Here is a 26,574-nt window from a genome sequence, read left to right as displayed (position 1 = left end):
AGCACCCAGTGAAAGGGAATCCCAGCCAGTGGCTGATGCTTCTAAATGCTTCTGCCTTGCAAATAACAACTAAATACGGGGTTAGGCTTACATCTCTGAGGAACAATTTGCTACTGAAAATAAAAAACTACTTCTGAAAAGCTTCAAGCTTCCTTTTTTCCCCTTACGGTTTGATTGCTATTCTAAAGGTTCAACTCTGCACTGACTTGAATTGACACATTCCTTCTTCAGGTGTAATAAAGAAGTTGCAGGATGGAGAGTCTTGGTTTAAGCAAGCCCCATATACTGAAGTGTGAACATGCATTCCCTTATGTATAATAGTCACATATAATCTCAAATACTGGAATGAATCATCTGAGGTTTTTTTAGGTCTAGGAATACATTTCTGTGGCCTATGTGTAAGAGATGAAACCTATCAATGCACCTATAGCACTCCTAGTGTAGGCCATTAACTTGCCACTCCTTGTGTTTTACATGTGTTTGTGCAGGTCTGTCCTGTGTGTGCCAGAGGTAAGCTTTTATCAGGTGTGTGTATCCACTAGCATATGTGCTACAAAATCACCTGGACCTGTGTTACTGTGAGCACATGGGCCTGTCAGGTTGCACACATGCTATGTGTCCTGTATAGACTGAAAGTAATAGAAACAATGAACACCTTTGTGTCTTGAAAAGAAACTTTGTTCCAGTCCTTGGACCACTGTGATTATCATTTTGATCCTGATAATAAAAAGAAGATAAGCATTATATTTATTTATTTATCTAAGTTCTGTTATTGCTCGTGCATCAACAGTGCCTGGGCTTATCAGTAAAGCTCTGGAAATAGTTTGTTAGATGGTACAGCTGGAGAGCACTCGTGAGAGCATTAATCACGGAGTTTTTTAGTGTTGCTCCAGAGCTGTCATGGACAATATCATGTTAGTTTCGGAGTGACGGGAAAATGCAGTTTGCTATCACCCCGCAATAAGCAGAAGCTGGAGGATTTGCCAGATGTTAAATTGAAGGTAAATCAAGGGCTGGTGTTTAGCCGTGTTTTTTGCTCTACTTTGTCTTGGGAGTTATGATAATGGTTTCCATTGGCCTAGTAGTCTGGATTGCATCGACATATGAATACCTGAGATTTGAAATCCTTCAGAAAGGGATGTTTCTTCTCTGGTGTAAGACAGAAGATGTTAAAGAATAATTTTGATGCCAGCACCTTTTTATAGAACAGGGCTGTGCAGTTTGCTATCTTTTGTACAGAAGCGCTGGTCTAGTGTTGAGAATAATACATCAGCTACATCATTTTTTCTCAAGGCCTTTGTTAAAAGTGTTGTAGAAAACCACACATCTATAGAAAAAGCCCAAAACCCTTAGCTACCAAAGGAGTTAATGCAGAGGGTGTGTTCACAACTGGAGCTGACATCCAGGCAAGACATGGGGTTTAACCCTCTCCAGAGAAAAGTGCTCAGGAATTCTCAGTGGTTGCAGGTGAACAGACTCACAAGTTTTAGATCTTTTTCAAAAAGCTTGCAGCCCTAGAAGCCCTTTGCTCCTTGCTGGTAATTCCGCAGCCAAAGGTATTCTGTCTCTACAGTGAACTGTCATCAGACTGTCTGTAGCACCTACTTGCCAGGACTGTTTACTGTGTAATTGTAAGATATTGTACTGTTTGTTCCTTTTGGGAACAAGGGCACTTATGTGATTTTTAAAACAGCTCAGCAAAGCTAAGGTTTAAGCAAATATAATGCTATTAAAGCCCAGAGAGCTTACAGCTTTACATGAGGGGGGTTTTTTTTCCACCCAAGGGGAAAAAAAAAAAAGCCCTCTTACAAATGAACTTAACAAAAGTTTGTTTTGTTTATAAAGTTCACTAAGGAGCTTTTCTGTTTCATAAGCTAACTAAGCCATGAGGCTAAGATGAAAGGTCAGTATACTTAGCTTTGCACTTTCATAAAAGGGGAGAAGAGTCAGTATCCTACCGCATTCCTGTCGGCTGTGATAGATGGCAGAGGAGATTTGGGGATTATTAATTATTGCATGAACTGAGAGGATTGATGGCGTATTTCAGTGAATGATTTTACAAACAAACCCATTCTTCCTCATTCAGAGCCCTGCTTCTAGGCTGAGTATCAGAGAAGCGTTGCTGCCACCACTGCACTGTGAGCAGCAAGGAAGGAAGGGCCTAGACACAGGTGCCGCTTGGGCTGGGGCAGCTTCTTCCACCAGGTTCTTCACAAAGGGAAGCAAATATGGGAATTTCCACCAACCTCACTACACCAGTGGCATCTTCCAGAGCAAAATTCTTTTTCCTAATTTCTTTCTAGACCGAACACAAATGGAAATTGGAAGGAGAAATCATTCACCTGTTCAAACTCTTGCCTTCCATTCCTATTCTTGCTAGTGTGTGGGTGTGCAACTGTTCTCATAGTTAGGGGCAAACTTCTCTACCTAGATTTCTGCCTGTGTATTTTCACATGAATACTTCCAGCCCTAAAAGATAGGAAAGGGACTTTGTGGTGAAATTGGTTTTAGTAAAATATTTCTAATTTCAGCCTTTTCTTAGCAAGACAAATGAAACCTGGGTTCTGGATGGGCTCTGGATTGGAATGTGGTTAGACAAAATAATACCCTTCTCTTAATGTTGTGCTGTTTGGCGTTGTGTCAAGCAGAGGGACTTGCTAAATTTGTGGTATACTTTGTTTACAGCCTTGTGATCAGTGGAGTTGGAGAAGCTTTGCTTGTTTACACTGAAAGGACAGGCACGTAAAGAGGAACTGGATCTCACCAGCTGTAAAAGAGCTGACTTGCAGGCTGGAGACTCTATCATGGATAAAATGCAGCAGCAGGAATGAAGAAGTGCAACCAAACATGAGGAAAGAGACCTATTGTTTTTTTATAATTAAGAAAGAAAAATTCTGCTATTAATAGTGCTGGTAAGAGAGCAGCAATAGTTGGCAGGATGGTTAAGAGCCTTTGCCTCAAAGCACAAGACAAACTGTTTCTGATTCATGTGGTAAAGGAAAAACTGCACTGTCTCATGCTGATGGCTCTGTGTGTGAACCTCTCAGCAGCAGCAGCTTCTTGCACAGGGAACTGAACTGGGAAAAAGCAGCATTCCCAACTGGATGCCTCCAGTTTTCTTGTTGGAAGCTGTGGTGGGTTGTACCAATGTCAGAGCCCCAGAATTCAGGAAAGATGGATTTTTGTCTCCCAAGTGTTCTGGAAGTGGCAAGTTGCTGCACACAGGTCTCTAGTCACATTGTCTGAACTAGCCATGGGGCTTCTGGAGAGAATCTCCGTCTGAAACTGCGGTGGTTTGACAGCTTTGTGGAATGGGGAAAACAGCAATAAATCTCAATATCTGTAGTGACTGCTCTTGGTGTATTTTTTTCCCTCTCCTGTTCTCTGAGATTTCTCTTGAACTCTGAAATTTTTTGTCAGCTGGAGGGGATGGAGGGACACATACTGTTCCCAGCAGTGGTTTGCCTGTTAAATTATGGCAAGAGGCAACAAAGATTATGAACCTTGAATGACTGTCATGAAGAGTGTAAAGCAATTAATCTCAAGAGTTCTTAAAATAATTTTATTTCTGGTTGCTTAATCTCTGTTTGATATTCGTATTGGTGTGTTAGTGCCCTAGAAAGCAATCTGTGTGAAAAGTAATGTCTGGAGAAGAGCAGACTGAGGGGGCATCTCATTAATATTTACAAGTATCTAAATGGTGGGTATCAGGAGGTCGGGGCATCCTTTTTTTTTGATGGTATCTAGCAGCAGGACAAGGGGTAATGGGATGAAGCTGGAACACAAAAGTTCCATTTAAACATAAGAAAAAACTATTTACTGTGAGGGTGCTGGATCCCTGGCACAGGCTGCCCAGGGAGGGGGTGGAGTCTCCTTCCTTGGAGGTCTTCAAGACCCACGTGGACGTGTTCCTATGCGACCTGATCTAGGTGACCCTGCTTCTGCAGGGGGATTGGACTAGATGATCTCTAAAGATCCCTTCCAACCCTACCATTCTGTAATTCTATGATAATGTTGAACAATGAGTCGATAATGTTATGGGGAAGATGTACATAGTAAAAGGAGCTTGATAACAAATCTTCAATGAGGAGAGGGACTTGTCTCACGTGACATTAGATATCTGAAGTGTAGTGTAAGTTGACAAAAAGTTTAATCTAAATTAACAAAGCTTCCTTCATAGTCAATGGAAGGAGAGGGGTGCCCTCACAGAGATGACTCTTCTTGAATATATTGCTGTGTTAGTATGACCAAAAGACTCTCTGCAAGTCCTTATCTCTCTGAAACTGAGTGACTAGTCTAGATGAGACGCATGGTACTTAGAAGGCTACAGCTGGCAGGGCACATCTGCTTCCATCTAACAAATTCCAACAGCTGAGTTTTAAAGTATGGCTACATTTTAACTTCAAATAAAACACTGTCCTTTAACAAGGAACGTAAACGTTACAAGGAATTGCAGTCAATTTCCATGACTTGAGAGTTTTAGGTAAAGATTAGTTGGTTTTCAGGGAAAAGTGCTGTAGTTTAAAAAGAGAATTCAGCAAGTAGTCTGGCCTGTATTGTACTCAAGCTTATCCCAATTAATTGTGAGGGGTCTGTTTACACTGGCTTCAGTTTGGAGTGAGCTATTTTCTTACCAGGTGTTAAAACTCAGGTTTGGGAAGAAAGGGAGAGAGAGGGACAAGCATGAAAGACACTTGTGGTTGAACTTGAGCACTAGTCCCGAAACCAGCATGAGCCACGTGGCACAGGGAATTGAGCCCCTACTCAGCCCAGTGAGTGAAGACACATCCAGCTGTAGACCTTCAAGGCCTTCCAGTCTGTGAATTCAGACAGCGCTGGGAGCGATGGCTGCAGCATGCTGGCTTTCCCCAGGCGACTGGCTCTGACAGCTAGTTGTGGCAACAGGGCAAGATCCCTGCTGTGTCAACTCTTCTGCTGATTTCAAGGTGACTAGTTACCCAGGGAGACCTCATGAAAGAGTTCTTATGTGATAGCTGAGGTTTTGCAATCGTAGCTGGAACCTTTGCTGTGGGAAAAGCTCATTGTGTACCTCACTTCTTGCATAACTTTCGAGGATAGGCTGCAGCCTGGATTTTTTTTTTCTTCCTCTGTCTTGTCTGTACTGTTCATAGCAATGTACAAAACCCCCGACCACTCATTTGCCTTCTTGCTGGTGGTCTCAGCAGAAAGCCAGTGGCCAAACCAGCAGCCGGGGTTGCTGTGTCATTTTACTTGCAGAAGGCATGCTTGGAGCAGCTGCAGGAAGGTGACATTCTGGGCTCTGGGGGCATTCAGCCTCTGCAGCTGCTAGATTAATATCTTAGAATCATAGAATAGGGTAGGGTTGGAAGGGACCTTTAGAGATCATCTAGTCCAACACCCCTGCAGAAGCAGGTCCATCTAGATCAGGTCGCATAGGAATGTATCCAAGTGGGTCTTAAAGACCTCCAAGGTAGGAGACTCCACAACCCCTCTGGGCAGCCTGTGCCAGGGCTCCCTCACCTGAACAGTGAAGTAGTTTTTTCTTATGTTTAAGTGGAACTTTTTGTGTTCCAGCTTCATCCCATTACCCCTTGTCCTGTTGCTAGCTACTATAGAAAAAAGGGATGTCGCAACCTCCTGACACCCACCCTTTAGATATTTGTAAATGTTAATAAAGATTACAAGACAGAGGAGTAGAGGATAAAGATCCTCTACTTAAAGCCAAGTGCCATCAGAAGAAGACTGAAACAGTAAAGCTGCTGGATGATGAGTGGGTTATTAATATGCAGGCAACAGAGATGCTGTTTTGAAATGCTCTTCTGGGTCTGGTGGCTGTGACATAGCTTCCAGCAGAAAGTGTTATTAATTAAATGAACCTGATATTCAATGCTGAAGCAATTCTGTTGTTGCTTATTGCTGTGTGGCTGTTGTGCTTTGTGTTGGTAGAGAATCAATGCCAGTCTTTCAGGGGCAGTTTAATACTGAAGCTGAAAATCTGCAGAGCAAGTAATCAGAGAAAAAAAGCAATAGGAAGAGCTTTTAAAATTATTCTTTTAAAAAAGCCAACACCCACAATGGACCGATTAAAACACTTGGTATGGGATCAGACTTCTGATTTACTATTTGTTACTTATATACTGTTTTTTAACACCTATGTCTGAGTTGGTACATACCTGTATATATATTTATGGTTTTGCTTCCCATCCTTGGACAAGAGGATCTCAAGAATTCAAGAAGTGCGAGGTCAACACAGGACATGTTTTGAAAAGGAGACTTTTATTAAGTACTGTAGAAAAATTAGTTGCCGGGAGCTGTACTGAATGCTGAGGAAAGGTTTCCTCCAGCGTTGTTTTACCTGTAAGCTGAAGGAGATGATGAGTTGAAGAAAACTCCATAGCAGATTTGTCTTGCCCAGAGCAGAAGCTGAATGAACAGCTTTCAAACAGATCATCTGCTGCTGTGAACCAGGCAGCAGGCTCAGTGTGAAACTTTAATCCTGTTCCTGCGGATAGATACAGGGACAGGCTCATTTTATTTGACAAGAAGGCATGGGTGAGGGGAAGGAGATTGGGGGCAGGACTGAAAAAATTGAGGCCAAAATACTATTGCACGAGGAGATAAAATGGGAAGAGATTTGCTTCTGGAAAATGTGTTGCTTATTCATAGGGGTTTTTTATTTTTATTAAGAGTATACTACAAATACACTGTCTGTTTAGTCCCAAAAAGGAATTAGAGGAGCCCACAAAGGTTATGTAACTGTTTCCATATTAATTGTTTGGTTTGAGAAGCTTAACCCTTTTTTAAGAAAGTGACACAGTGTGAGCCTTAATGTCTGCTAGAAAGATTGCATTCTTTTTGTGAAGAACACTGTTGAAAAACTTGTTCTGTCTCTTTGTGATTACTGAGGTAGGGAACGTGTCTACTTTTACGGGATGGGATGGGATGGGATGGGATGGGATGGGATGGGATGGGAAGGGAAGCAGTCACACAGTGCTCTTCTACCTTGTAATAAATGTCTTGGCTTCCAGAATAATTGGGGATAGCACATTAATTTCTTGATTTGATAGAATACAAAATTCTCTTTGAACACCGCACTGAGAGCATATTAGACTTTCACTCAGATTTAAAAGCATATGGCTCAGAACTTGTTCAATTGTCAGCTTGTTGCCTGTATAGAGAAGCATGGCTATAGGGGAATACAGGGGAAAGAGTGGCAGCTCTGAACACTCCTGCCTGGCAATGAATGACATGCCACAACTGCAGTCGCAGACATGATGGTGGGAGAGATGTTGTGTAACGTCAGGATGAGAGAGTGCTCGAGGTTTTCTTCCTGCTGTTTGCCATCAACAGTCCTGGACCTTTCATGACTCCCCACAAACATCACTTTGAGAGGCAGGCAAACTTACGCTTTTACAGATGAGGCTGGTGAAGAGACAGCTGCTCTGCCCTGAAGCTTAGGTTGGTTCAAATACCTGAGGGTCAGTACACTTTGGGAAGCAGATGTACGTTTTCCTTTAAGAGTTTGATCTGTATTTAAACTTACACTTCTGATTTCTGTAGTCTTTGCTCTATGAGGAAAGCTAGTGCACTGGCATGTTTGTTTATGCTGGAGTTGCAGGCATCCAGAGACTTTCCATACTGTAAATAAGAACAATGCCTGCCTGAGGCAAGGTGGATGAATAAAACAAGCCTCCAGCACAACTCCTTAGAAACTGGTAAGCAGGAGGGTTGATGTTGTTAGGAGGAAATGGATATTGAGTTTGAGAAACTGGTAGTTCAGCATTAAGCTCCTTAAGTCAGTAGGAAACAAAGATGGAAAGGAAAGGTGCAGAGCTGGGAATGCCATTTGCCATGTTTAAGCAAGCAGTATCAGTAACACCAGACAGATTAACAAGATGATGGTTAAATTTGTGCTAGGAGGGCTATGGTTCGAGCATGAAGTTGTTAAGTAGAAAGTTTGGGAGATTTGCAAATGCCTGCTACAGGAACTACACTGCTGTAATTAGCAACCACATTGCAAAAGCAGAGAGCATGGGGTAGGAAACACCACAAGGCAAATAATTCTCAGATCTTCCTTTGAAAACTGTGGAGACTAAGCCAATCTGGCTAGCCAGAGAAGGGAACCAGAATAGATTTTTGCTGGTTCTCTGTCACACACCTTCTGGAACATCAAGGGATGGGAATTGGCTTCAAACGATGCATGGAAGGAGTCACCCCTCTCTTACTCATGCCTTAGAAATCAGTATCTTCTTTGCCTTCTCAGGGGAGGGATCTGTGTTACCTCCACAAGTTAACAAATGAAGTTCATTTGAGTTAGAGGAGTCAGGAGAAGTTCTAATTGAGACTCGCCATTCCTGTAAGTCTGCAACACTGCAGACAGTCCAATGACAGCAAAAACATTATCAGCACATTGCCAGGGGTGCTCGGCCAGGTCAGCCCTTACAATGAACTTCTTCATTTAAGCTGAATGACAGAAGGGCCAACCCCCCATTTTGGTGTCACTGGAAATCAAGCTAGAGGTAAAGATGTGTGCAACTCTGCAGGCATTGCCCTGGGTCTCACCTGTCAGTTGATTCTTTATTTAATGGCAGGGATTGGCAGGGATCTCTAGAGATCATTCAGTCCAATCCCCCTGCTCAAGCAGGTCCACCTAGATCAGGTCACAGAGGAACAGAAGGTGAGTCCAGACGAGTTTTGAAAGCCTCCAGAGGAGACTCCACACCCTCTCTGGGCAGCCTGTGCTGGGGCTCCCTCACCTTCACAGGAAAGAAATTTTCACTTGTATTTGAGTGAAACACCTTTTAAGTACTTGTTGGTTCCAAAGAAATACAAGGAAGAATTTCTTCACTGTGAGGGTGGCAGAGCACTGGAACAGGCTGCCCAGATGGCTTGTTGAGCCTCCTTCTCTGGAGACATTCAAAACCCACCTCAATGAGTTCCTGTGTGACCTACGCTAGGAGGTCCAGGGGAATGGGAATAGATGATCTTTCGAGGTCCCTTCCAACCATGGAGATGATTCAGTGACCCAGTCTACTTGTGTAGCAAACTTCAGCAGTTAGTGGAGAACACCCCAATAGCCATAGTGTAATAGACACAATAAATACTAGCAGTCAGAAGAAAACAGCATCCAAGGTCTTCGATATCCTGCTTCTGCCTGTCTGATTGGCCAAGACTGAGATCTGCAAATCACTCCAGCAAAGGCCACTCAGAAAATGGAGCTGAACTTGCTTTCAAACATTATGTTTCTTCAGGGCAAAGTTAATTGTTTTCTGTCACTTGATGTCTCCAGTTATATTCAAATAATTAGGATGTAGGATAGACACGGAAGCTAAACATTTCAGCAAGGCAGCTTTTATTTCTTCATTATACTTGTCTGTTCATACTGTCTTCAGCATGGGTGCTCCCTGGGCTTATTATTGATGATGAATAAGAACAGACTGTGCAGAGATTAACACAGATGCTTGTAGCCTCAAGACTTGATGAGTTGCGACCAAGGAAAATAAATCTCTACTTCCAAGGCGAGCCTTACACAACAGAATTTCATGTGGCTCAGCTGTATTCCAAGTGGAATACTAAAATTGCTGAGCAAAGAATTGAATGGCTCGTGTTGTGAATAGCCGTGTTGTATGGGTAAGTTGCTTACTGCAGCCTCTCAGATGGAAAAAACTCAACTATGTTGTTTTCTTTTGGGTTTAAGCAAACAAACAAACCCATAAAACAAACGCTCTGTTTGGAGAATCGTTGGAGAAAAGCTGTGTAGTTCACCAGAACAGATGCTGAATTGCAAAGGGAAGATTTTGACAGAGGAATCCTTAACCTCCTCCAACAGAAATTGGTGTAAAAGCTAGGAAACAACTTCCTCTTTTCCTTCAAAATCTCACGTTTTTACTCTTCTTGTTTCTGAAAATGTGACACAAGGACACCATTCTGGTTCAAACTCCTCTTTGAAACTGTGGAAAGATAGGTTTAAACGAGTAAATGCAGTGGGAACCAGCTGAGATGGTTGTGTAAGCTCTTGCTGCCAGCATCTGGGGCTTCAGCAGCTCATGGGAAAATGGGGAGAGTTTTCTAGACTAGAGGAAACTTGGAACCATTACATGTGTTCTGTGCTGAGAATTAATAACCAAATCTTTTAAATGATGCAAATTAAGTCTTCCTTAGGAACATATTCCTTATGAGGAAAGGCTGTGGGATCTGAGGCTGTTTAGTCTGGAGGAGACTGAGGGGGGATTTACAAACATCTAAATGGTGGATGTCAGGAGGCTGGGGCACCCCTTTTTTCTATTGTATCTGATGACAGGACAAAGGGTAATGGGATGAAGCTGGAACACAAAAAGTTCCATTTAAACATAAGGAAAAACTATTTCACTGTGAGGGTGAGCACAGGCTGCCCAGGGAGGGTGTGGAGTCTCTTTCTCTGGAGGTCTTCAAAACCCACCTGAACACATACCTGTGTGGCCTGATCTAAATGGATCTGCTTCTGCAGGAGGGTTGGTCTAGATGAGCTCTAAAGGTCTCTTCCAGCCCCTACCATTCTAGGATTCTATGAAATCTACTTATCACTCAGGATACTCTTCATATTGGCTTCAGGCTAGATACATTTCCCTTCAACAGATGGTTGCGCTGATGAAACTGTCTTAGGCTGTGACTTTAGCTAGGAGGGAAATGATAGGATGTTATATTGCACCAGCTCCCAGTCCCCTCAGTTGCTTAATCCAAAGGTGAAGACTGGAAGCATTTTACAAGTATTTATGTTTCTCAGAGAAAGGAGAGAATGCAACATACTTTTAAAGAGCCAACGTCTTTCATGGACTCACTTCATGACAAATTCCTTCTTGGGGTGCATATTTGGCTGTCTTGCCTTAATAGGAAGGTACAAAGCACTCTGAAATATTTTTGACCACTCCAAAAATATATTCCTGCTATAGTATTTGATCATCATCTTCCATGTGATGGTTTAAAAACAAACAATAAAGCAAGACTATGGCGTGAGATTTCAGCTGCAACATTCTTGAACAGTTTTGGAGTGGGTTTTTTTGGTGTAGACTCCATTAAGTTTCCATGTCATCATAGTGATTTCATCTCTTCCTGTATTCTATAGTGGTCATATATAAATAACCATAGTTACAGTTATGCTAAAAATAAACATTTCTTTTACTTTCTTGCTACCCTGTTATCTGAAGAAAAAAATTCATCTGAAGACAGTAATGTTATTAAATCAACCAGTAAGTTTAAGAGCAGCAATTTTGCTTGTTTTTCAGGCTTTTTATTTATCCGTTTCTCACCTTAAGAATCCCATTGCTAGGATCTAAGCTTAGTTGCACTTTGAAAATCTGTTCGCCAATTTACTGCCCTCAGCTCCATGGGCAGAAGCAACCCAGGTGTATATGGGTTTCCATGTGCCTTGGTGGGCTTCTCCAAAGTCTCATCAGGTCTTCAAGTAAAGGCTGCCACCATGATTTCTTTCCTCAGCTGCTTATTTTAATGAAAATACAGAATGACATTCCTGAGATTTCTACCACTTTCTCAAACCTAGTGACAAGTACAAAAGGCTCAAGTGTCATGCCTTGGATCTTTAAGGAGAGATTAACTTGGGTGGTTACCAAATTTAGCCTCATGACAGTGATAAATATCCCAACGTATATGTCTAAACTTCCTGATGCTGAAGAGTATTTCAATTTCTCAGCTCTGTGGTCTTGCAGACTTTCATGCTGCCCTCTTTTATCTTTCTAACTAAGGATATACTTTGGGTCACAGGCTGTCATTTCTTTAATATTTGTCCACAATTATTGTGCTGCCACCATCAATTAAATTCACCAGATATTTTTCTTCCTGGCCTCCTGCAGTTTAATCTGAAACTTTCCATTTTCCTGTCCATGGACACCATCACAGCCTGAACAGAGTCCAATTTTCCATTAATGGACACAGCAGGCTTTTAAAATAAATCAGACAAAGGGTGGAGTGTGCAGCTCCGGATCTACTGTGTGAAAGAGTCGGCCAGACCCAGTTCTCAACACTGCACCAGCTTCTTGCTGCTTATCTTTGTGTTTATTGAGTGAATAAAAAGTAAACCAAAAGAAAAAAAACCAGACACTTATAGAGCAGCAGTCAAGCAAAAAGCACCTCACAAGAAGAGGAAAAAGGATCTCATAGTTCTTCATAATCCATCTACATCATTTAAACTGTGATATCTGAAATGTTCCTTACAGAGTACATCTGAACGCAGTACCTTGTATGCTCCACTGTCTGGTAGAGGTCTAACGTGGCATGATATTTCTCAGGTTAAAGGAAATGAAAGATTGGGTACTGGACAAACAAACAAAATAAGTAATCTTTTTCTTTCTGTGTAGATCATTGTCTCAATTCAACTCCAATCTGTACAGAAATAACATGATATACAGAGGGAAGGCAGACGACAGCTTGCAGAGTCTTGGATTCATTCAGGGAACATTAACAAACCTCTTGGGCTGTCATGGGAGATGAACACTTTGCAGTTCTGGTGTTGATTTTGTGTGCATCATAACCTTTGCCTGTGGAAATACTCCAGATGCTGATTGAGGCCCAGTCTGTGCTGCTCACTGGAGCTCATTTCAAGATAGCTGGGAGGACGTCACTCTGGAATTACATGTCAGTGCCCTGGGATTGCGTCTAAGCTTGAGTTGGTCCAGTTTCGGCTAGAAGAAATACAACTGAGAGACTGAAAACAAAGCAACCTGCTCATGTTTGGAAATGTGTTGGATTTGGAGATAATCTCAATCAGGCTTCTGTGTTTTATTAAAATGCTTGTGCTGCATGAGGAGCTACAGTGAGGTTTGTTCATGGGTGGCATCACGGGAGGTCAGAGCACAGACCTCGCGCTCTTGGAATAGCTCTGGCCTTGAAGACAGCAGGGAGGTTGCTAACGATTGCATTTCAACCATCCTCTTCGGCACCCTTTTAGTCCTCTCACAGCTGGTTGGAGAAGGGAAGCCCTTGTCTCAAGAAGAGATGATGATGATGACGATGAGTGGAGAGTCATAGCTTCAATTCTTCTCCCTTTAGGTGGGCATGTCTTTAACATGCCTCAGTTCTCATCTCTCTAGGGATGCTCACGTGGTTAATTGTGGTGACAGCCCCTCTCTTCCCTTCTTGCTGGCAGCTGTAGGTTTCCTTTTAAAGGAAAGCTGGATGAGTGGCGAGTGAGTGCACAGCCAGGTCTTACCCCAACATACAGCCAAGAGGTAGCTAATGCCTACAGATGGGAACCAGGCCCACTGTCTGCTGCTGCCCTGCACTGAATGTGCAGCTCACATCTTTCCCAATTAAAAAGGGCTGTTTAATTGACTGGAGTCAATTGTCTCACAAGCATAGAAGTGCACTCACCCACAGATGAGAGACAATGTGAAGAAGGTGTCGGGAGTGCAAGCCTCTGGTTAGGGCTGCATTTTGCTGCAGGGACATCCCAGCTACTGGAAAACAGGGAGCAACTGTGGAAACAGCGTGGTCTTAGACATTAATCCAGCTCAAATGGTTACAGTTCAGTCATTTTTACTCTGACTGGGATGAGAGCAGTTTAGGAATAAGAGCATTTTATCTGGCTTTTTAAAAGGTTACAGCTACTATGTTTCTACATTAGGACTTTATCTTTTTCAACAAAAAAACCCAAACCAAACAATTGGGCTTATTTGGTTGCTAGCCAAAAATACCACCAGAAACCACAGGCTCCCATTATTTTCTTCATACTTAAAATTTTGTGAACCATTCCTCCCTCCCTCCCTCCCACAGCATGTCAGACTACTCATCTCTGCAGTTCTTCTGAATCTATTCTTGGTGCATTGCCTTCTTTCCCCGTCCAGAGTAGCTGTTCGGTTAAGACCATGTTGAGATGTTGAGAGGTGGGGGAAGCCCTCATGAGCGTGCTGCTTTGCCAGCTAGTGCCTGCCTTGTGTGCTCCTTGCAAGGGAGACCCAGCACCCACATTTGTGATTATTGTTTGCTAAGCTTGCTATTTCTATTTTTTTTTTAATATGTTGAGATTTGCCCTCTTATCTGCTCTACATTTTGTGTGTATGTGATGATTGATTGGGAGAAAAGTAGAAAGAGCTGAGACCTGTACACTCTCAGGAGTTCCTAATACACAGATGGGCAAAAATTTAGGGAACAGAATGGGAACCCTTCTGTCTTCTGGTGCGAGACACTAAAAGCTGATGCTGGGCCTGTCATTCTCATGCTGTGACATGATGCCTTTGTCCTTCGTAAAAACCCAGAACAATGCAGCTGTGTGGGCAACATAAATAATTGGTGTGGCAAAAAAAGGAGAAACAAGTGGCTTAAGGTAGTCGAGATGTCTCCAAACCTTTCCTTGTTGTAAAGGTCTAGCCTCTACAGATGCTGAAGAGTCTAAAGACAAAAAGAAAATCCCAGCATTTGCTCTCCTAAATCAATGAACAGAATCCATTCCTAGTAAATCAGTTTCTGGTTGTGAACACAGGGATTTGATATCGGTCTGTAAATAAACCCTTCTGTCTCTTCATCCTCTTGCTCTCCCAGTCAACTCTCAAAGTGAAAACCCTCCAGCTGTTTGTAGAGGGAAGGAACAGGGAAGAAGGAAACTTGCCCTTTGTGGTTCTATGTGCTTGGAAGGAAAGAAGTGTATGAAGGGCAGCTCATGGATGCTGGTGAATGGAAAATGAGGGAAGTTTTAAGTCCTGTGTCAGTGGTTCTGAAAGCCTGGTTTGCACAGCTTCTTCCTTGATGGACATACCCACTGATGTTAGCCCAGGCAACATTTCACTGCACTTAGAAGCTCTTAGAAGGGGATTCTTTTCTTGCCTCTCCTTTCTGCTTTTAGTGGCTTGTCTAACTAAATGCCAGAACTTTGTTATGCATCGCAGCTGCTGCTGAGGACCCTCCCATCCCAGAGTTCCCACAGGGGAAAGATTTCATTTTCAATTTAAGATGAAATACTGACATGAGTTCTAAAAGTTGTAGTCATCAATGAAATTTGACTTCCATCTGGAAGGCTGCTTCTGGTTTAAGGAATTATATCCTGGAGCATCCAAGGGTAGCAGAGGCAAGGGTCCTAGTTGGCTTAAGGTGATGCTCAGAAAGATTTATGGAAGGGGATGTACGACGGGCTAGAGGAATGCATAGAAGGGGTAAATTAACTTAGGATAGTAGCCAATATTTAGCTCTCACTATGGGAAGGAAGTGTCTGCTGCTCAAGTCAGCAGCAACTTCAGCAACTTCTTGGTCCCACCTTGCCTTGCTTTGAAGGTATACAGACCATTTTCCAGGAACACAGTTCCTGCTCTTCCCAGTAGCACACTGTGAGCATTACTTCTGCTTTTACTGTTGGTTCTGGTATTTGCTACTGGGGTCTGGACAAGATTGTTTTTTTCTGGATAGTGACTGAAAAAGCTCTTCTCTGAGCTCACCTGGACCAGCAGTCTCCAGGCTGAGGCAGGGGAGTCTCTGCCTGTATGGGCTTACGATGAAGTCAGTGGGAAGGAATAAGGTTTAGGATTTCTGCTTGTGTGCAGCTTCCTTTGAAGAGATGCACCTGAAGTTTATTTTTCCTCTTCTTCCTCCCCCCCCGCCCCTTCACTACAAAGTTCACAATGGAAGATGAACAAATTAAATTCAAATCTATCTCCAACACTCCTTCCCTGCCTCCCCAAAGGTGCAACTTGGGACAGATTTCAGTCTGAGCTAGTGATGTTGGCATTGTTGCTGTGATTGCTCAGTCTCTCACTTCCCTAAACTATTTTACCTTTTTTTTTTAAAAAAAAGAGTGTTTAAAGTGGGGCTTGGTGCCAAAATCCTTCAGCATCGTGGGAAGGTGTTATCATCTCCTAACAAGCTACTCCTCACGGCCTCCAGGGAAGATGTATACTATGGGCTCTGTATTTTAGGAGGCTACAGAAATTACCTAAAGCTCTATCACCTGAATGTTACAGACTACCTCCAATGAAGCCATTTCAAAGTAGAAGCAGCTGCTTGTGAACTACAATCAATACAGGAACCAGCTGTAAATTTTACTCCCACCCTGACTAAACGAAAGTGGCATATCCCACATTCTCCAGTGAACGTATGGTCGTGAAACACGAGCAGTGCTGAGGATCCTGCTTGTGCCATGTCCTTCTGCACACCAATGGTCTGGACTTGGAGAACCAGAGCCTGACAGCTCTGGGAGACACACCTGGTGCCCAACTAGAAGGGCTTAAAAGAACCCCAATAAACCCAAAACAATGGTCTGGGAAGAGGAAGATCTCGGCAGGAGGAAAGATCAACTATTTTACTGTGAGGGTGACAGAGCTCCGTAACAGGCTGCCCAGAGAGAGTGTGGAGTCTCCTTCCTTGGAGGTCTTCAAGACTCACCTGGACATGTTCCTATGTGACCTGATCTAGGTGAACCTGCTTCTGCAGGGGGATTGGACTAGATGATCTCTAAAGGTCCCTTCCAACCCCTAACAATCTGTGATTCTGTGAAGTGAGGGTGCTGTGGGGAGATGAATGCCAGGAGACGGCATGGGCCCATGAGTAATCCCACCGTTGGCTTATTAATAAACAAATTTATGTCCCACACGAAGACAAAACCACAACCATTTGGCACATACTGATGAGAGACTGGAATAATTTTACACGCTGTCACTGGTGGAAAAGAGTCTGTGTTTTTCCATTTTTTTTAACTTTTATTTGTCTTTTTAGAAAAGGAATAAACTCTGCATGGTAGAGTGTACAGTATATCATTTCAAAACAGAACAAGTGATATGGAATAGATTATTTTCCCAAACTATTTAAAGTTGAACCTAAAATCATTTGTAAATCAACACTCATTACCATGTAAGACAAAGGAAAACAATCAACATGTTTCTTTGTTTGGTAAAGACTCCCTCTACCACTTCAGCCTGAATTTCCCCGGGGCTGGGGAGAAAATGGGGGCAAATCCTGCCCGTTGTCCTAATGATAATTGTACTGACCAAGCTTTGTGCTCCAAAATCTAGCATCATATGGCTTTATATACGTTCCTAAGTGAACAGTGCAACATCGTCACCATCTTAAGTGTTTATTCCACATTCAAACTGTAACTGAACATCACTCTGAAACCCTTTCCCGCCCTGAAAACAACAACAACGAAAAGCGGCAAGTCTCCAGCAATCAGATTTCATCCCAGAAATCTGTGTAAACTGTAGAACAGGGTAGCAGCACAGAAGACAAAAGATGATTCTATAGCGTCTCTAAAGACTACTGTAAGACTGTCCTTCTTGAGTCTGCACCTTGGCAATCACAATTTGCTTCTCCCCTGCAATACTATAAAGCAACTTTAAAAAACACAACAAACCAGACTCAAAAGCGAAAGGTAGAAGCCTTTACAGAAAGGTAAAGCTTCTGCTTACCCTTGAGTGGTTGCTATTAGAAACGGATCTCTGCCAACAGAAGCAAATCTCCAATGTATATACATGATTTTGGTGGAAAGGGATACAACCAAGGATGGAAACCCTCCTAGCAGACCCACAGACTGTTTGGGCTTTTAGGTTTGGGCTGGATAAACCATCAGGGCAGCACTAGATGTGCTCCAGGGTCTCGATTCCTCTGTCCCTTGGCTGTGTGGAGGCTGGGGGGAGAAAGAGGAGGAGGAAGAGGAAGCAGGAGTGCATCCAGGGCCTCCTCTGCAGCCAGCCAAGTGACATGTGGGTTGCAGTGGCAAGAGGTGTTGCACCAGGGAGGTTAAGTGCATGCTTCTGTCTTTACCCCTCCTCCCCAATTCTCTTGGAATGTATCTCTATCAGTACTTAGATAGGGATTAGTAACAACTGTAAGCTAGTATAGTCACCCTCCCCCTTAAAATGGGGGAGCATCAAACAAATTCCCATTTGTCCTGACCATGGATAACCTTTCCAGATCCTACAGAGCAATCATATGCAGGAGTTTTTCATACTAGAATTTAAAGGAGTCAAAGCTGGTAAAGAAACCAGATGTTTCCTAACTGAAGGAAATAATCAAAGTGATTAAAGTAAGAGCAAAAGAAAATAAGCATTAGTGTGTTTACATCCTCTGGTACGTCCCACTTCCCTATGTTCTGCTCACAAGCCCTTTCCATTCTCTGAGCAAGCACTCCCAAACTTAGAGAGCTAAGGCTTCAGCTAAAATCTCACGACTGAGATGATTTATTTTCTAGAATTACCATAGATGTAAGTATTTCACTTCACCAGATCCGTGCGGGGTGTGTGGAGGGCAAAGGCTTGTTAAGTGAATCGGCACAGGAGAAGACTGCAGAGGGGTGTAATCCCATGGGGTAACAGCAGTTGAACACTGTCCGTAAGCGTGGCGCCAGCGTAGCGTGCGCGTAGGATCGGGGAGCTTGGATGAAACCCTACGGCCCTTCTGGGTGTCCAGTCAGAACCAGGGAAGCTGCAAGAACTTTTACTGTGAAACTCCAGTACTGAAATGTCTAAAGGAACTGGACCTCTAACTTCAATGGGCACTGATTTTAGGTTTTGCACAGTCAATTCTAATTAAAAACCCAATCTTGAATAGCTGATGCCCCTGCTGCTGGAGCCTTAAGACACCTGTTATATACTGCTGAGCCCTACTCTTTTTGCTTTTTTTAATAAAACACTGTTTTAAGATAGAGCACAATAAATGTGCTTATTACGCACTCTAACATAGAGCACAGAAATACAACACTACAGAGTGCAAGTCTAACCATCTCCACAGTGGGAAAAGTGCGAAGGTTAAAAATATGCATGTGGCTTAACACAAGATATTTTTAAAAAACATGACATGGAAATCACATCCTAATGCTTTCTCTTTATCCCAACCATGATCAAAAAGTTAAGGTCAGTTGCTGATCCTTCTCTCGTAGTAGCAGTGTAATCCTTTCAAAGGTACAATGTTGGAAAGATCAGAGAATTAAAAAAAACCCCAAGTGTCCAGAAATGATCCCATTTACCACTTTTCCAGTAGTTATGTTTTGCAAGAAGTAAACACGTTAAGGTCACCTTGATCTTTGCCATCGGTAACTGATACACTCAGAAACAGCTAAGCCAACCACCTGGACTGAGATCAGTTCAGTGTCGCACACGCACACACACACGGATACACACACAACACCCCACACGAAAAAGTGCACTTTCAATGGCTGATACAAAAATAGATTGGCACATTCTTTTTGACACAGTGAAGATATCCTCTTTAAAAGCTTTTTCACGTGAAGAAGTCCTCTTGGAAGTTGCAGCAGGTCTGTAGAAAAAGCGCTATGAGAATGCACTCACGTGGGCTTCTGGGGTTTGTGTGATAGAGAGAGGGGTGGTCATGGACGCTGCCCTTCTAGTTTTTGCCTACTTTAACAGCTGTAGTCCCCACAGGTGTGGTCAGTTGCTACCCAGTTTGCAGCACCTTAACCATCTATCAACAGCTCAGTCTTCACCTGCATTGAGGAAGTAACGATACATTTGTCAAAGCTGAGAGTCTTATGTCAATTCACTCTTTCCTCTACGCTGCCAGAAAAAATGTTTTGGGGAGACAGTGAAGTAAGAGTTAGGAGTCTGACTTTGCATTTCCAGTAGTAACTACGTCTGACGACAGCCAAGCGGAAACAGCAGGGAGCCCCTTCCCCCGGGGCAGCCGGCGCTAGGAGTTCTGCACCAGGCGTCTGTAGTGTGGCATCACTTCATGCTCGGGAAGGTGGAGGGCAAACTCCAAGGCCACCAGCACTGGGAACTCAAAGGCGATGAGCTCTCGCCTGTTCAGCCGGAACTTCTCTTCCAGTTTCTGTAATGACAGCCAAGGGGACAAAAAAACAAAGGCTTTATGAATGGGCATTTGAATTCCTGATGCTTTCTTACTGACAATGCTATTCACAACGGACAATGAATCACAGAATCATAGAATGGTAGGGTTGGAAGGGACCTTTAGAGATCATCTAGTCCAACCCCCCTGCAGAAGCAGGTTCACCTAGATCAGGTCACATAGGAACATGCTCAGGTGGGTCTTGAAGACCTCCAAGGAAGGAGACTCCACACCTTCCTTGGGCAGCCTGTGCCACTGCTCCGTCACCTTCACAATAAAATAGATTTTTCTTATGTTTAAATGAAATTTTTTGTGTTACAGCTTCTTCCCATTACCCCTTGTCCTGTTGCTAGCTACTATAGAAAAAAGGGATGCTCCACCTCCCGACACTCATCCTTTAGATATTTATAAATGTTAGTAAGATCCCCCCTCAGTCTCCTCTTTTCCAGACTAAACAGCTCCAGTGCCTGTAGCCTTTCCTCGTATGAAAGATGTCCCAGTCCCCTGATCATCTTGGTGGCCCTGCGCTGGACTCTCTCCAGCACTTCCCCGTCCCTCTTGAGCTGAGGAGCCCAGAACTGGACACAGGACTCCAGATGAGGCCTCACCAAGGCAGAATAGAGGGGGAGCAGAACCTCCCTCGACCTGCTGGCCACACTCTTCTTGATGTGTTGTGTGTTGCCCTTGGCCATGAGGGCACGTTGCTGGCTCATGTTCAGTTTATTATCAACCAGGGCTCCCAGGTCTCTCTCTGCAGAGCTGCTCTCCAGCAGGTCAATCCCCAGCCTGTACTGGTGCATAGGAAAGGGTATGGAGAACAAGTCTCATGAGGAGTGGCTGAGGGAGCTGGGGCTGGGTAGCCTGGAAAAACAGGAGGCTGAGGGGAGACAAGATCACTCTCTAAAACTACATGAAAGGAGGTTGTAGTCAGGTGGGGGTCAATCTCTTCTCTCCAGAAACAAATTACAGGACAAGAGGAAATGGGCTCAAGTTGCACCAGGGGAGGTTTAGACTGGGAGAAAGAACTTTTTCACTGAGGGTTATTAAGCACTGGAATGGGCTGCCCAGGGAGGTGTCGGAGTCACCATCCCTAGAGATATTTAAAAGACATGTAGATGAGGTACTGAAGGACACGGTTTAGCAGTGGGCTTGGGAGCATTAGGTTAGTGGTTGGACTTGATCTTAAAGGTCTTTTCCAACTGAAATGATTCTACGATCCTATGATTCTATGAAAACACGCGTCCTGCTGCCATTAAACCTCTGCCCTGCTGGACTTGCATGGCTCTACATTTAGAAAATGAGAGCAGGATGAACAGGAGGTACCAAATCCTTACGGTGAAGGTGACCTCACAAAGCCCAGCCAGCCATGCTATTTCTAACGTTTGCCGTTTCACTCATTCCATCCCCAGCAAACACACCTTCTAATGCCAGTGGCGATTACCACTGGCAGTGAGCAGGAAGAGGTAACTTCTGGCTTCATGCGAACATCAAAATCACTTGTGTAACACAAGACAAATGTCTCGGAAATGCCCTCTAACTTCCCATGCTGTGCATTTTCCCTTCAGCATTAGATTGTGTTACAATGCCTTATTGGGGAAATTATTTCTGCTACAGTAAGATACATTTCATCTTCATACCTCAGAGGCAGAAGGTGTCATCTGCAGCAACCATAATAACAGTGAATAGAAAACACTATCCTTGAGGGGAATGAGATGGGTTTCACAGTTGGCTTTCTGCTATCACATACTAAAGCTCCCATCTGCTCTGCTATTTCCACTGGATTTATATGCCACAAGAAGGCAACCAGCTACTCAGGGGTGTTCCTTCTCCAGTTCTTAAGATCTCTCAGGCTTGCTGTTTCTCTGCCCACCGAGTCTACTGAAAAGCTTAACATGTCTTAAAAACAGACCAATATTTCAGGATAGCAAGAGGTCAGATCTTCCAATTCCTGCTGGGTTTGGTAGTTTTAATTCTGGTCATTTGGAGGGCTAACAAACCCAGCACGATGTGAGTGGTTGTGGTAAAAGGCCATGAGTCCAGTCCTGTCCTCCAACCAAATTCACATATTTCCTGAACTGATCAAGACGGTTGTGGCCAAGTACCCAGTTACCTGCCTAACTTTTTGTAGCATTAGATCAGATTAGTATCTCAGTGCTTGCAAAGGATTATGGAATAACACTCCCCTCTGTTAACTCTTTCATATGGAGTGGAAGACCAAACAACCTACTCTACAAAAAAGTAGTTGGAGGTGTTCCAATGGGAAAAAAATTTTAGGTTTCTTTGCCCAAAAGCTTAACTTGATGAAAGAAATACAAACTTGGTAATCTATTAGATTCCTTCTGAAATAAGTACCTGCTTTTAACTCTCAAAGGAGAGTCCTTACTAACACTCTTGAAAACATAATTAAAAGCAGAACGAATTCCCTGAGGGTTAAGTTCTGACCTGTATTGACAGAAGGATGGTCAGATACCTCTCACACCTCACAGTATCTGACTCTATGGTATTCAGTCACCTCAAATGAGCTTCCCACACCTCTGCAGTGACATTGATCATTCCTACTTCCACACAAACATATAACAAAAAAAGGTATTTAGCTGCCTGTACAGCTGGAAACCTCATGGAGAGCATGACCCCCGCCAAGCCAGCTCACGTAGGCCGCACACCGGTGCTTTGTGTAAAAGGAACACTGGACACCCATGGATACGTACATCTATAAGATGCTTGACTTCATGTTTTCTGAGGTCACTGCCAATTTTGGCTGCTAAAAGAACACAGGCTCCAGCACAAAGCTTTCTATTCTGCTTGTTCAGCTTCCCCTTGAGAGCGAGCTTCTCAAAGTAGACAAAGGCCATGGCCACTGTGGGCTCTTCAAAACCACATTCTTCTTGAGCAAGCTTGCGCATTTCTCTCTTCAAGCTGAGTAAAGAGACCAGACAAGTAATGTGGTGAACTGTATTTTAAAACATTTCTCATTTTACCCTAAGAGTCGCCCTTTCAGAGACTCCTGGCTTAGTCAAATGGAGAGGAAAAGGAAAACGTAACTTGCTGGGCAGACACCCTTCTGCTCTGTTTTGGGGGTATATTTCCTGGGACCTTCCCCTTCCCCCTTCACTGCCCCCAGTAAATAATTGTGTCAAACTATAAAAGCAATCAAAAAGCCTTGACATTTTTAGTAACAACATTTCAACAGAGGTCTTAAGCTGCATACACATTACTTAGTAACAACTGCTAGGCTGCCTGTGCTGTATATGCAGCTTTGCTGCTGGTTATGATTGGTGAAATCCAAACCGAGGGTCTTTCCTCATACTGCAGAATTGTCTGGTTACAGAGCAACATGACTCGGTATCGTTCTGGCCACCTCAGTCAAATGACATTACCATTACTTCAGCGAGGCAAGATGTGTAGCCTGCTATAATGGAAACATCTGACCAGTGTGTGTTTGTACATCCCCCCAACTTGTTTACTTGGTTCACTAATCAAAGCAATCATCTGACTGATTCTGCACCTCTGCTGGTCAATTGCTCCTGGATGATCAATCACTGCTGTGCTTCATCTCACGTACAGCAGGAACTGTACTGAAATGTGAGGCAGCTGCATCATGTTGCAGCCTTACCAAGCTTTGCAACGCACCTTCTTATTTTACTGAGGGTTAACTTGATGTGAGGGAACTTCTCCTTAAAGGTCTCATTCATGTCCTTCTTAAGGTCTGATGGCTTCACGTAGTCTATGACTGTGGTCTGTAACACAGGTAACACAATATCAATCAGTTTCCAAGAGAAAAGAACGCCAAGCAACTGCCAGTCAGTCCCTGTGCTATCAGTGGAGGGGAAAATTCAGTCTGAACTGAAGCTAGAATTTGTTTGTGATGGCTCTGTCAGAATGAGTGACCTGAAATCCCACTCAGCACAAGCCCCGAGCAACACATACCTTATCAGGAGCCTTCAGGTATCACCGAGAGTGAGTTTAAGCGAAAAGTAGGTGGCTAAAACCTCTCTGAGAAGTCTTGTTAAATCAATAAAACATCATCAATAACTGGTGACCAAATTTTGTGTGCGTATCTCCACATGGTTCTAAGATGTATTGTGAGTTTCTCTCAATTTGATTCTTTAAAGGAACGGCTGGTATAAATTCTTGACTGCCTTAGCATACATTTGTGACAAAATATAGGTAATTAGCCCACGTGTCAGGTCATTCAGTAGAGTACAAGACAGTAATGCTGTTCCAAGTGAGGCAGCATGTGGACAAAAATATTGAGGTAGGACAACATCCGAGGTGTACATTTTCTTTATATTGAGCTTCCTATTTCCTTTTGTCACAACTTAAAATGAATTTCCCCAAATAGAAGCTTGCATCTATGGCAGCACTTCTCATTCTCTCTGTCTTCATTCAGCTAGCATTTTGCCCAAATCCTCTTTCACCACTCATCTGGCCAAAATCTATCAGCTTATAAATTGCTTCCCACGTCATCCTGGCAGGTAATTCTGCTGGCCGTGTCACGCACAACAGTTGCCTGCCATTGTCCTAAGTACAAATGCTTGTGAGCCCCCTCCAGCACAGTTACATGTTGAGTGCTAGTCCAAATTTTGCTCAATAAAGGAGATAATCTGTTAAGGAAATTCAGTCCTATCAAGGGAAGCTGACAGGTACAAGAAATCTCCAAAAAGGAGAAAGCCACATCAACTGCCTTCAGCCACCCCTGCTGCCCTGCATGCTGCCCTGCATGCACATGGATGAGCTCAAGTGCAGGGCTGGGCAGACACTTGCAGTGCCATGGAGGTTACAGATTCATATGTTGTCTTGATGCTGAGGCAAGCAATGCACTACTACACCTGGATAAAAGGAAGAGAGGAAGTGCCAGGGAGGAGAAATCTACTCCGAGTTAAAGACTTCAACTGAAGGTGTGGGTCTCCCTGGTTTTAATCTCACTGAGGTTGGCATGACGTAGGCACACACCTGGTGCAGCAGTGGCTCTTTGCTGCAGACAACTTCTCATGTGCTTCATCTCACCTGGCAGAGCTCAGCCCTCTGAAGCAGAAGAATGAAGATCTTAACAATTACTCCTTTATTTCCTTGGGATGTTGCTGCTGGCCTGCCTACTCCTTGGTTTTGTTGCCAGAGGATCATTAGCAAGTTGGGTGCTTTTGACACACAGATATGCTGGGTGTTCCATGTGTTATTAAGGGGGTTCCTCTTAGCACTGCTATAAGAGGACGACTGAAACAAGCCACACACCATAATCTGCTAGTCACAGTACAGAGCATCAGTCCCTCGTGCTCTTTCTTCCTTACAGAGCCAAGAGGTACTGAGCACACAAAGGTTACCTGCTATTAATCTAAAGATTATTTTAGTTACTACCAATATTTTTCAGTTGTCTTGAGCAATCATAGAAAGAGTGAGCTCAGTGTCACTGTGCAAAGCCACGTGACACCTTATTTCATGCTTGACTGCAAACCTAACTGCCCATTGTCTGTTCTCCATTACTACAGAGCTCCTTAGTTTCATCTTGTCTCCCTCCAAGCGATCACCAGTTTTCTGGCAGACTTGCCTTTGGCTCCCTCCAGCTAATCATCTTCCCTTGCACAGGGGAGGATACCATCATGAAGAGAAGGATGTAATCACATATGAACCTCGTGTGCACAACAGAAACCACTTTGCAGCAGAAAGGGCACAGCAGCTGACGGAGGGCCTGACCATCCTCCAGATTCAGCTGAAGGCTGCATAGAAATTACGTCAGACAGCAAGTTTCAGTTGCTTTCACCTCTAACAAGTAGGTACCAGTGTGACTCCTGCTATGAGGGCAGCTGTGCAGAGCGGGGAGCAAGCTCTGGGTTCTGCCACACAGCAGCAGCAGCCTCCCTGGGTGCACCTTTACCCACGGCTGCTCTGCAGGCACCATCTGCTGTACCTTGAACTCTTTCAGCCTGAGAGAGACTTGCCAGAACTCAGGTAAGTTCTCCTTTAGAAGGAGAAATTCTCTTTTTAAAGAAATTGTTTAAAGCAAAGCACTCAGAAGCTTGAGAATAAGCAGACGGCTTAAAACTGAAAATGGTGAGGAGGTACAGCTATTTTTAAACACAGAGATTCGCCAATTTTGTCCTGTTGCTAAGAATCTACCCCTTCAACTATGAATACTGGTGTTTCCTGTGAGACAACAGTCTCTATGGTATAAATCACAATAATGAAATCCAGATGAAAACTGCTGTATGCTGCTTTTGAGTCATGTAACAGGATAATGGCAGCATGTTCGAACACACTGGCAGCTGTCTCGTCTTGTCAGTGCCATGCTGGAGAGCTCAGCTAACTGCCCTTATTCTCAAGAAATGGAATTGTGCAACTTTCTTTTTTTTTCCTCCCCTGCCCTTGAGTTTTGTTTATTTTTGTAGCTGCTGCAGAAGTGAGGCTTTGTCTGAGCAGTGGGATACTGTTTGCCCAGCTGGTGCCTATAGAAATACGTGCATGTGGGACTCTGCCTGAGAGAGGGACAGGCAGCAAAAAAACCCCCACAAAGATTATCTGTTGATGGGTAATTAAAAGCAATCCTGAATTAGCATCTGTTGAGTCATTTAATAAATTAGCCCTTCTAAATGTTTCTGACCACGCACCTGAGCACCTCTCTCCCTGTCATGCTGTGGCATGGGGACACAGCACCCACAAGGCTGCACAGAAATCCCAGCCCCCAACCCCGCTCTTGCCTGGGGCACCTCCTGCACCCTGTGAATGGCTTGCACCAAGCAGCAGCCCCCGCTGCTGCCCCTGCCCATAAAGGATGGAGCAGGGGAAACCTGTGAGGTGGCCCAGTGACTCAGGAGGAGCAGTGGG

At 43.7% G+C, this 26,574-nt stretch overlaps 2 protein-coding genes across 5 annotated transcripts in view; one reads left to right on the top strand and one right to left on the bottom strand.

The window, feature by feature from the left end:
* TMEM241 (transmembrane protein 241) overlaps window positions 1–3,345 on the top strand; it is a 60,494-nt gene extending 57,149 nt beyond the window's left edge. For 2 of the 4 annotated variants that reach the window (XM_061994694.1, XM_061994693.1), the window contains exons 15-16: window positions 489–510; window positions 2,686–3,345. In XM_061994694.1, coding sequence (XP_061850678.1) covers window positions 489–510; window positions 2,686–2,730 — 67 coding nt within the window. In that variant the 3' untranslated portion in view covers window positions 2,731–3,345. The remainder of the gene's footprint in view (window positions 1–488; window positions 511–2,685) is intronic. The other 2 variants (XM_061994696.1, XM_061994695.1) reach the window with 1 other exon arrangement.
* A 13,322-nt stretch (window positions 3,346–16,667) lies between these two features.
* CABLES1 (Cdk5 and Abl enzyme substrate 1) overlaps window positions 16,668–26,574 on the bottom strand; it is a 76,761-nt gene continuing 66,854 nt past the window's right edge. The window contains exons 8-10 of the mRNA XM_061995535.1: window positions 23,386–23,492; window positions 22,464–22,671; window positions 16,668–19,737 (exon numbers count right to left, since the gene is read on the bottom strand). Of these exons, the coding sequence (XP_061851519.1) occupies window positions 19,597–19,737; window positions 22,464–22,671; window positions 23,386–23,492 (456 nt within the window). The 3' untranslated portion in view covers window positions 16,668–19,596. The remainder of the gene's footprint in view (window positions 19,738–22,463; window positions 22,672–23,385; window positions 23,493–26,574) is intronic.

The sequence above is a fragment of the Colius striatus genome, chromosome 4, assembly GCF_028858725.1.
Source record: "Colius striatus isolate bColStr4 chromosome 4, bColStr4.1.hap1, whole genome shotgun sequence".
NCBI lineage: Eukaryota > Metazoa > Chordata > Aves > Coliiformes > Coliidae > Colius > Colius striatus.
Note: the sequence above shows the minus strand (reverse complement) of the source record. Positions and strands in the feature narration are given on the sequence as shown.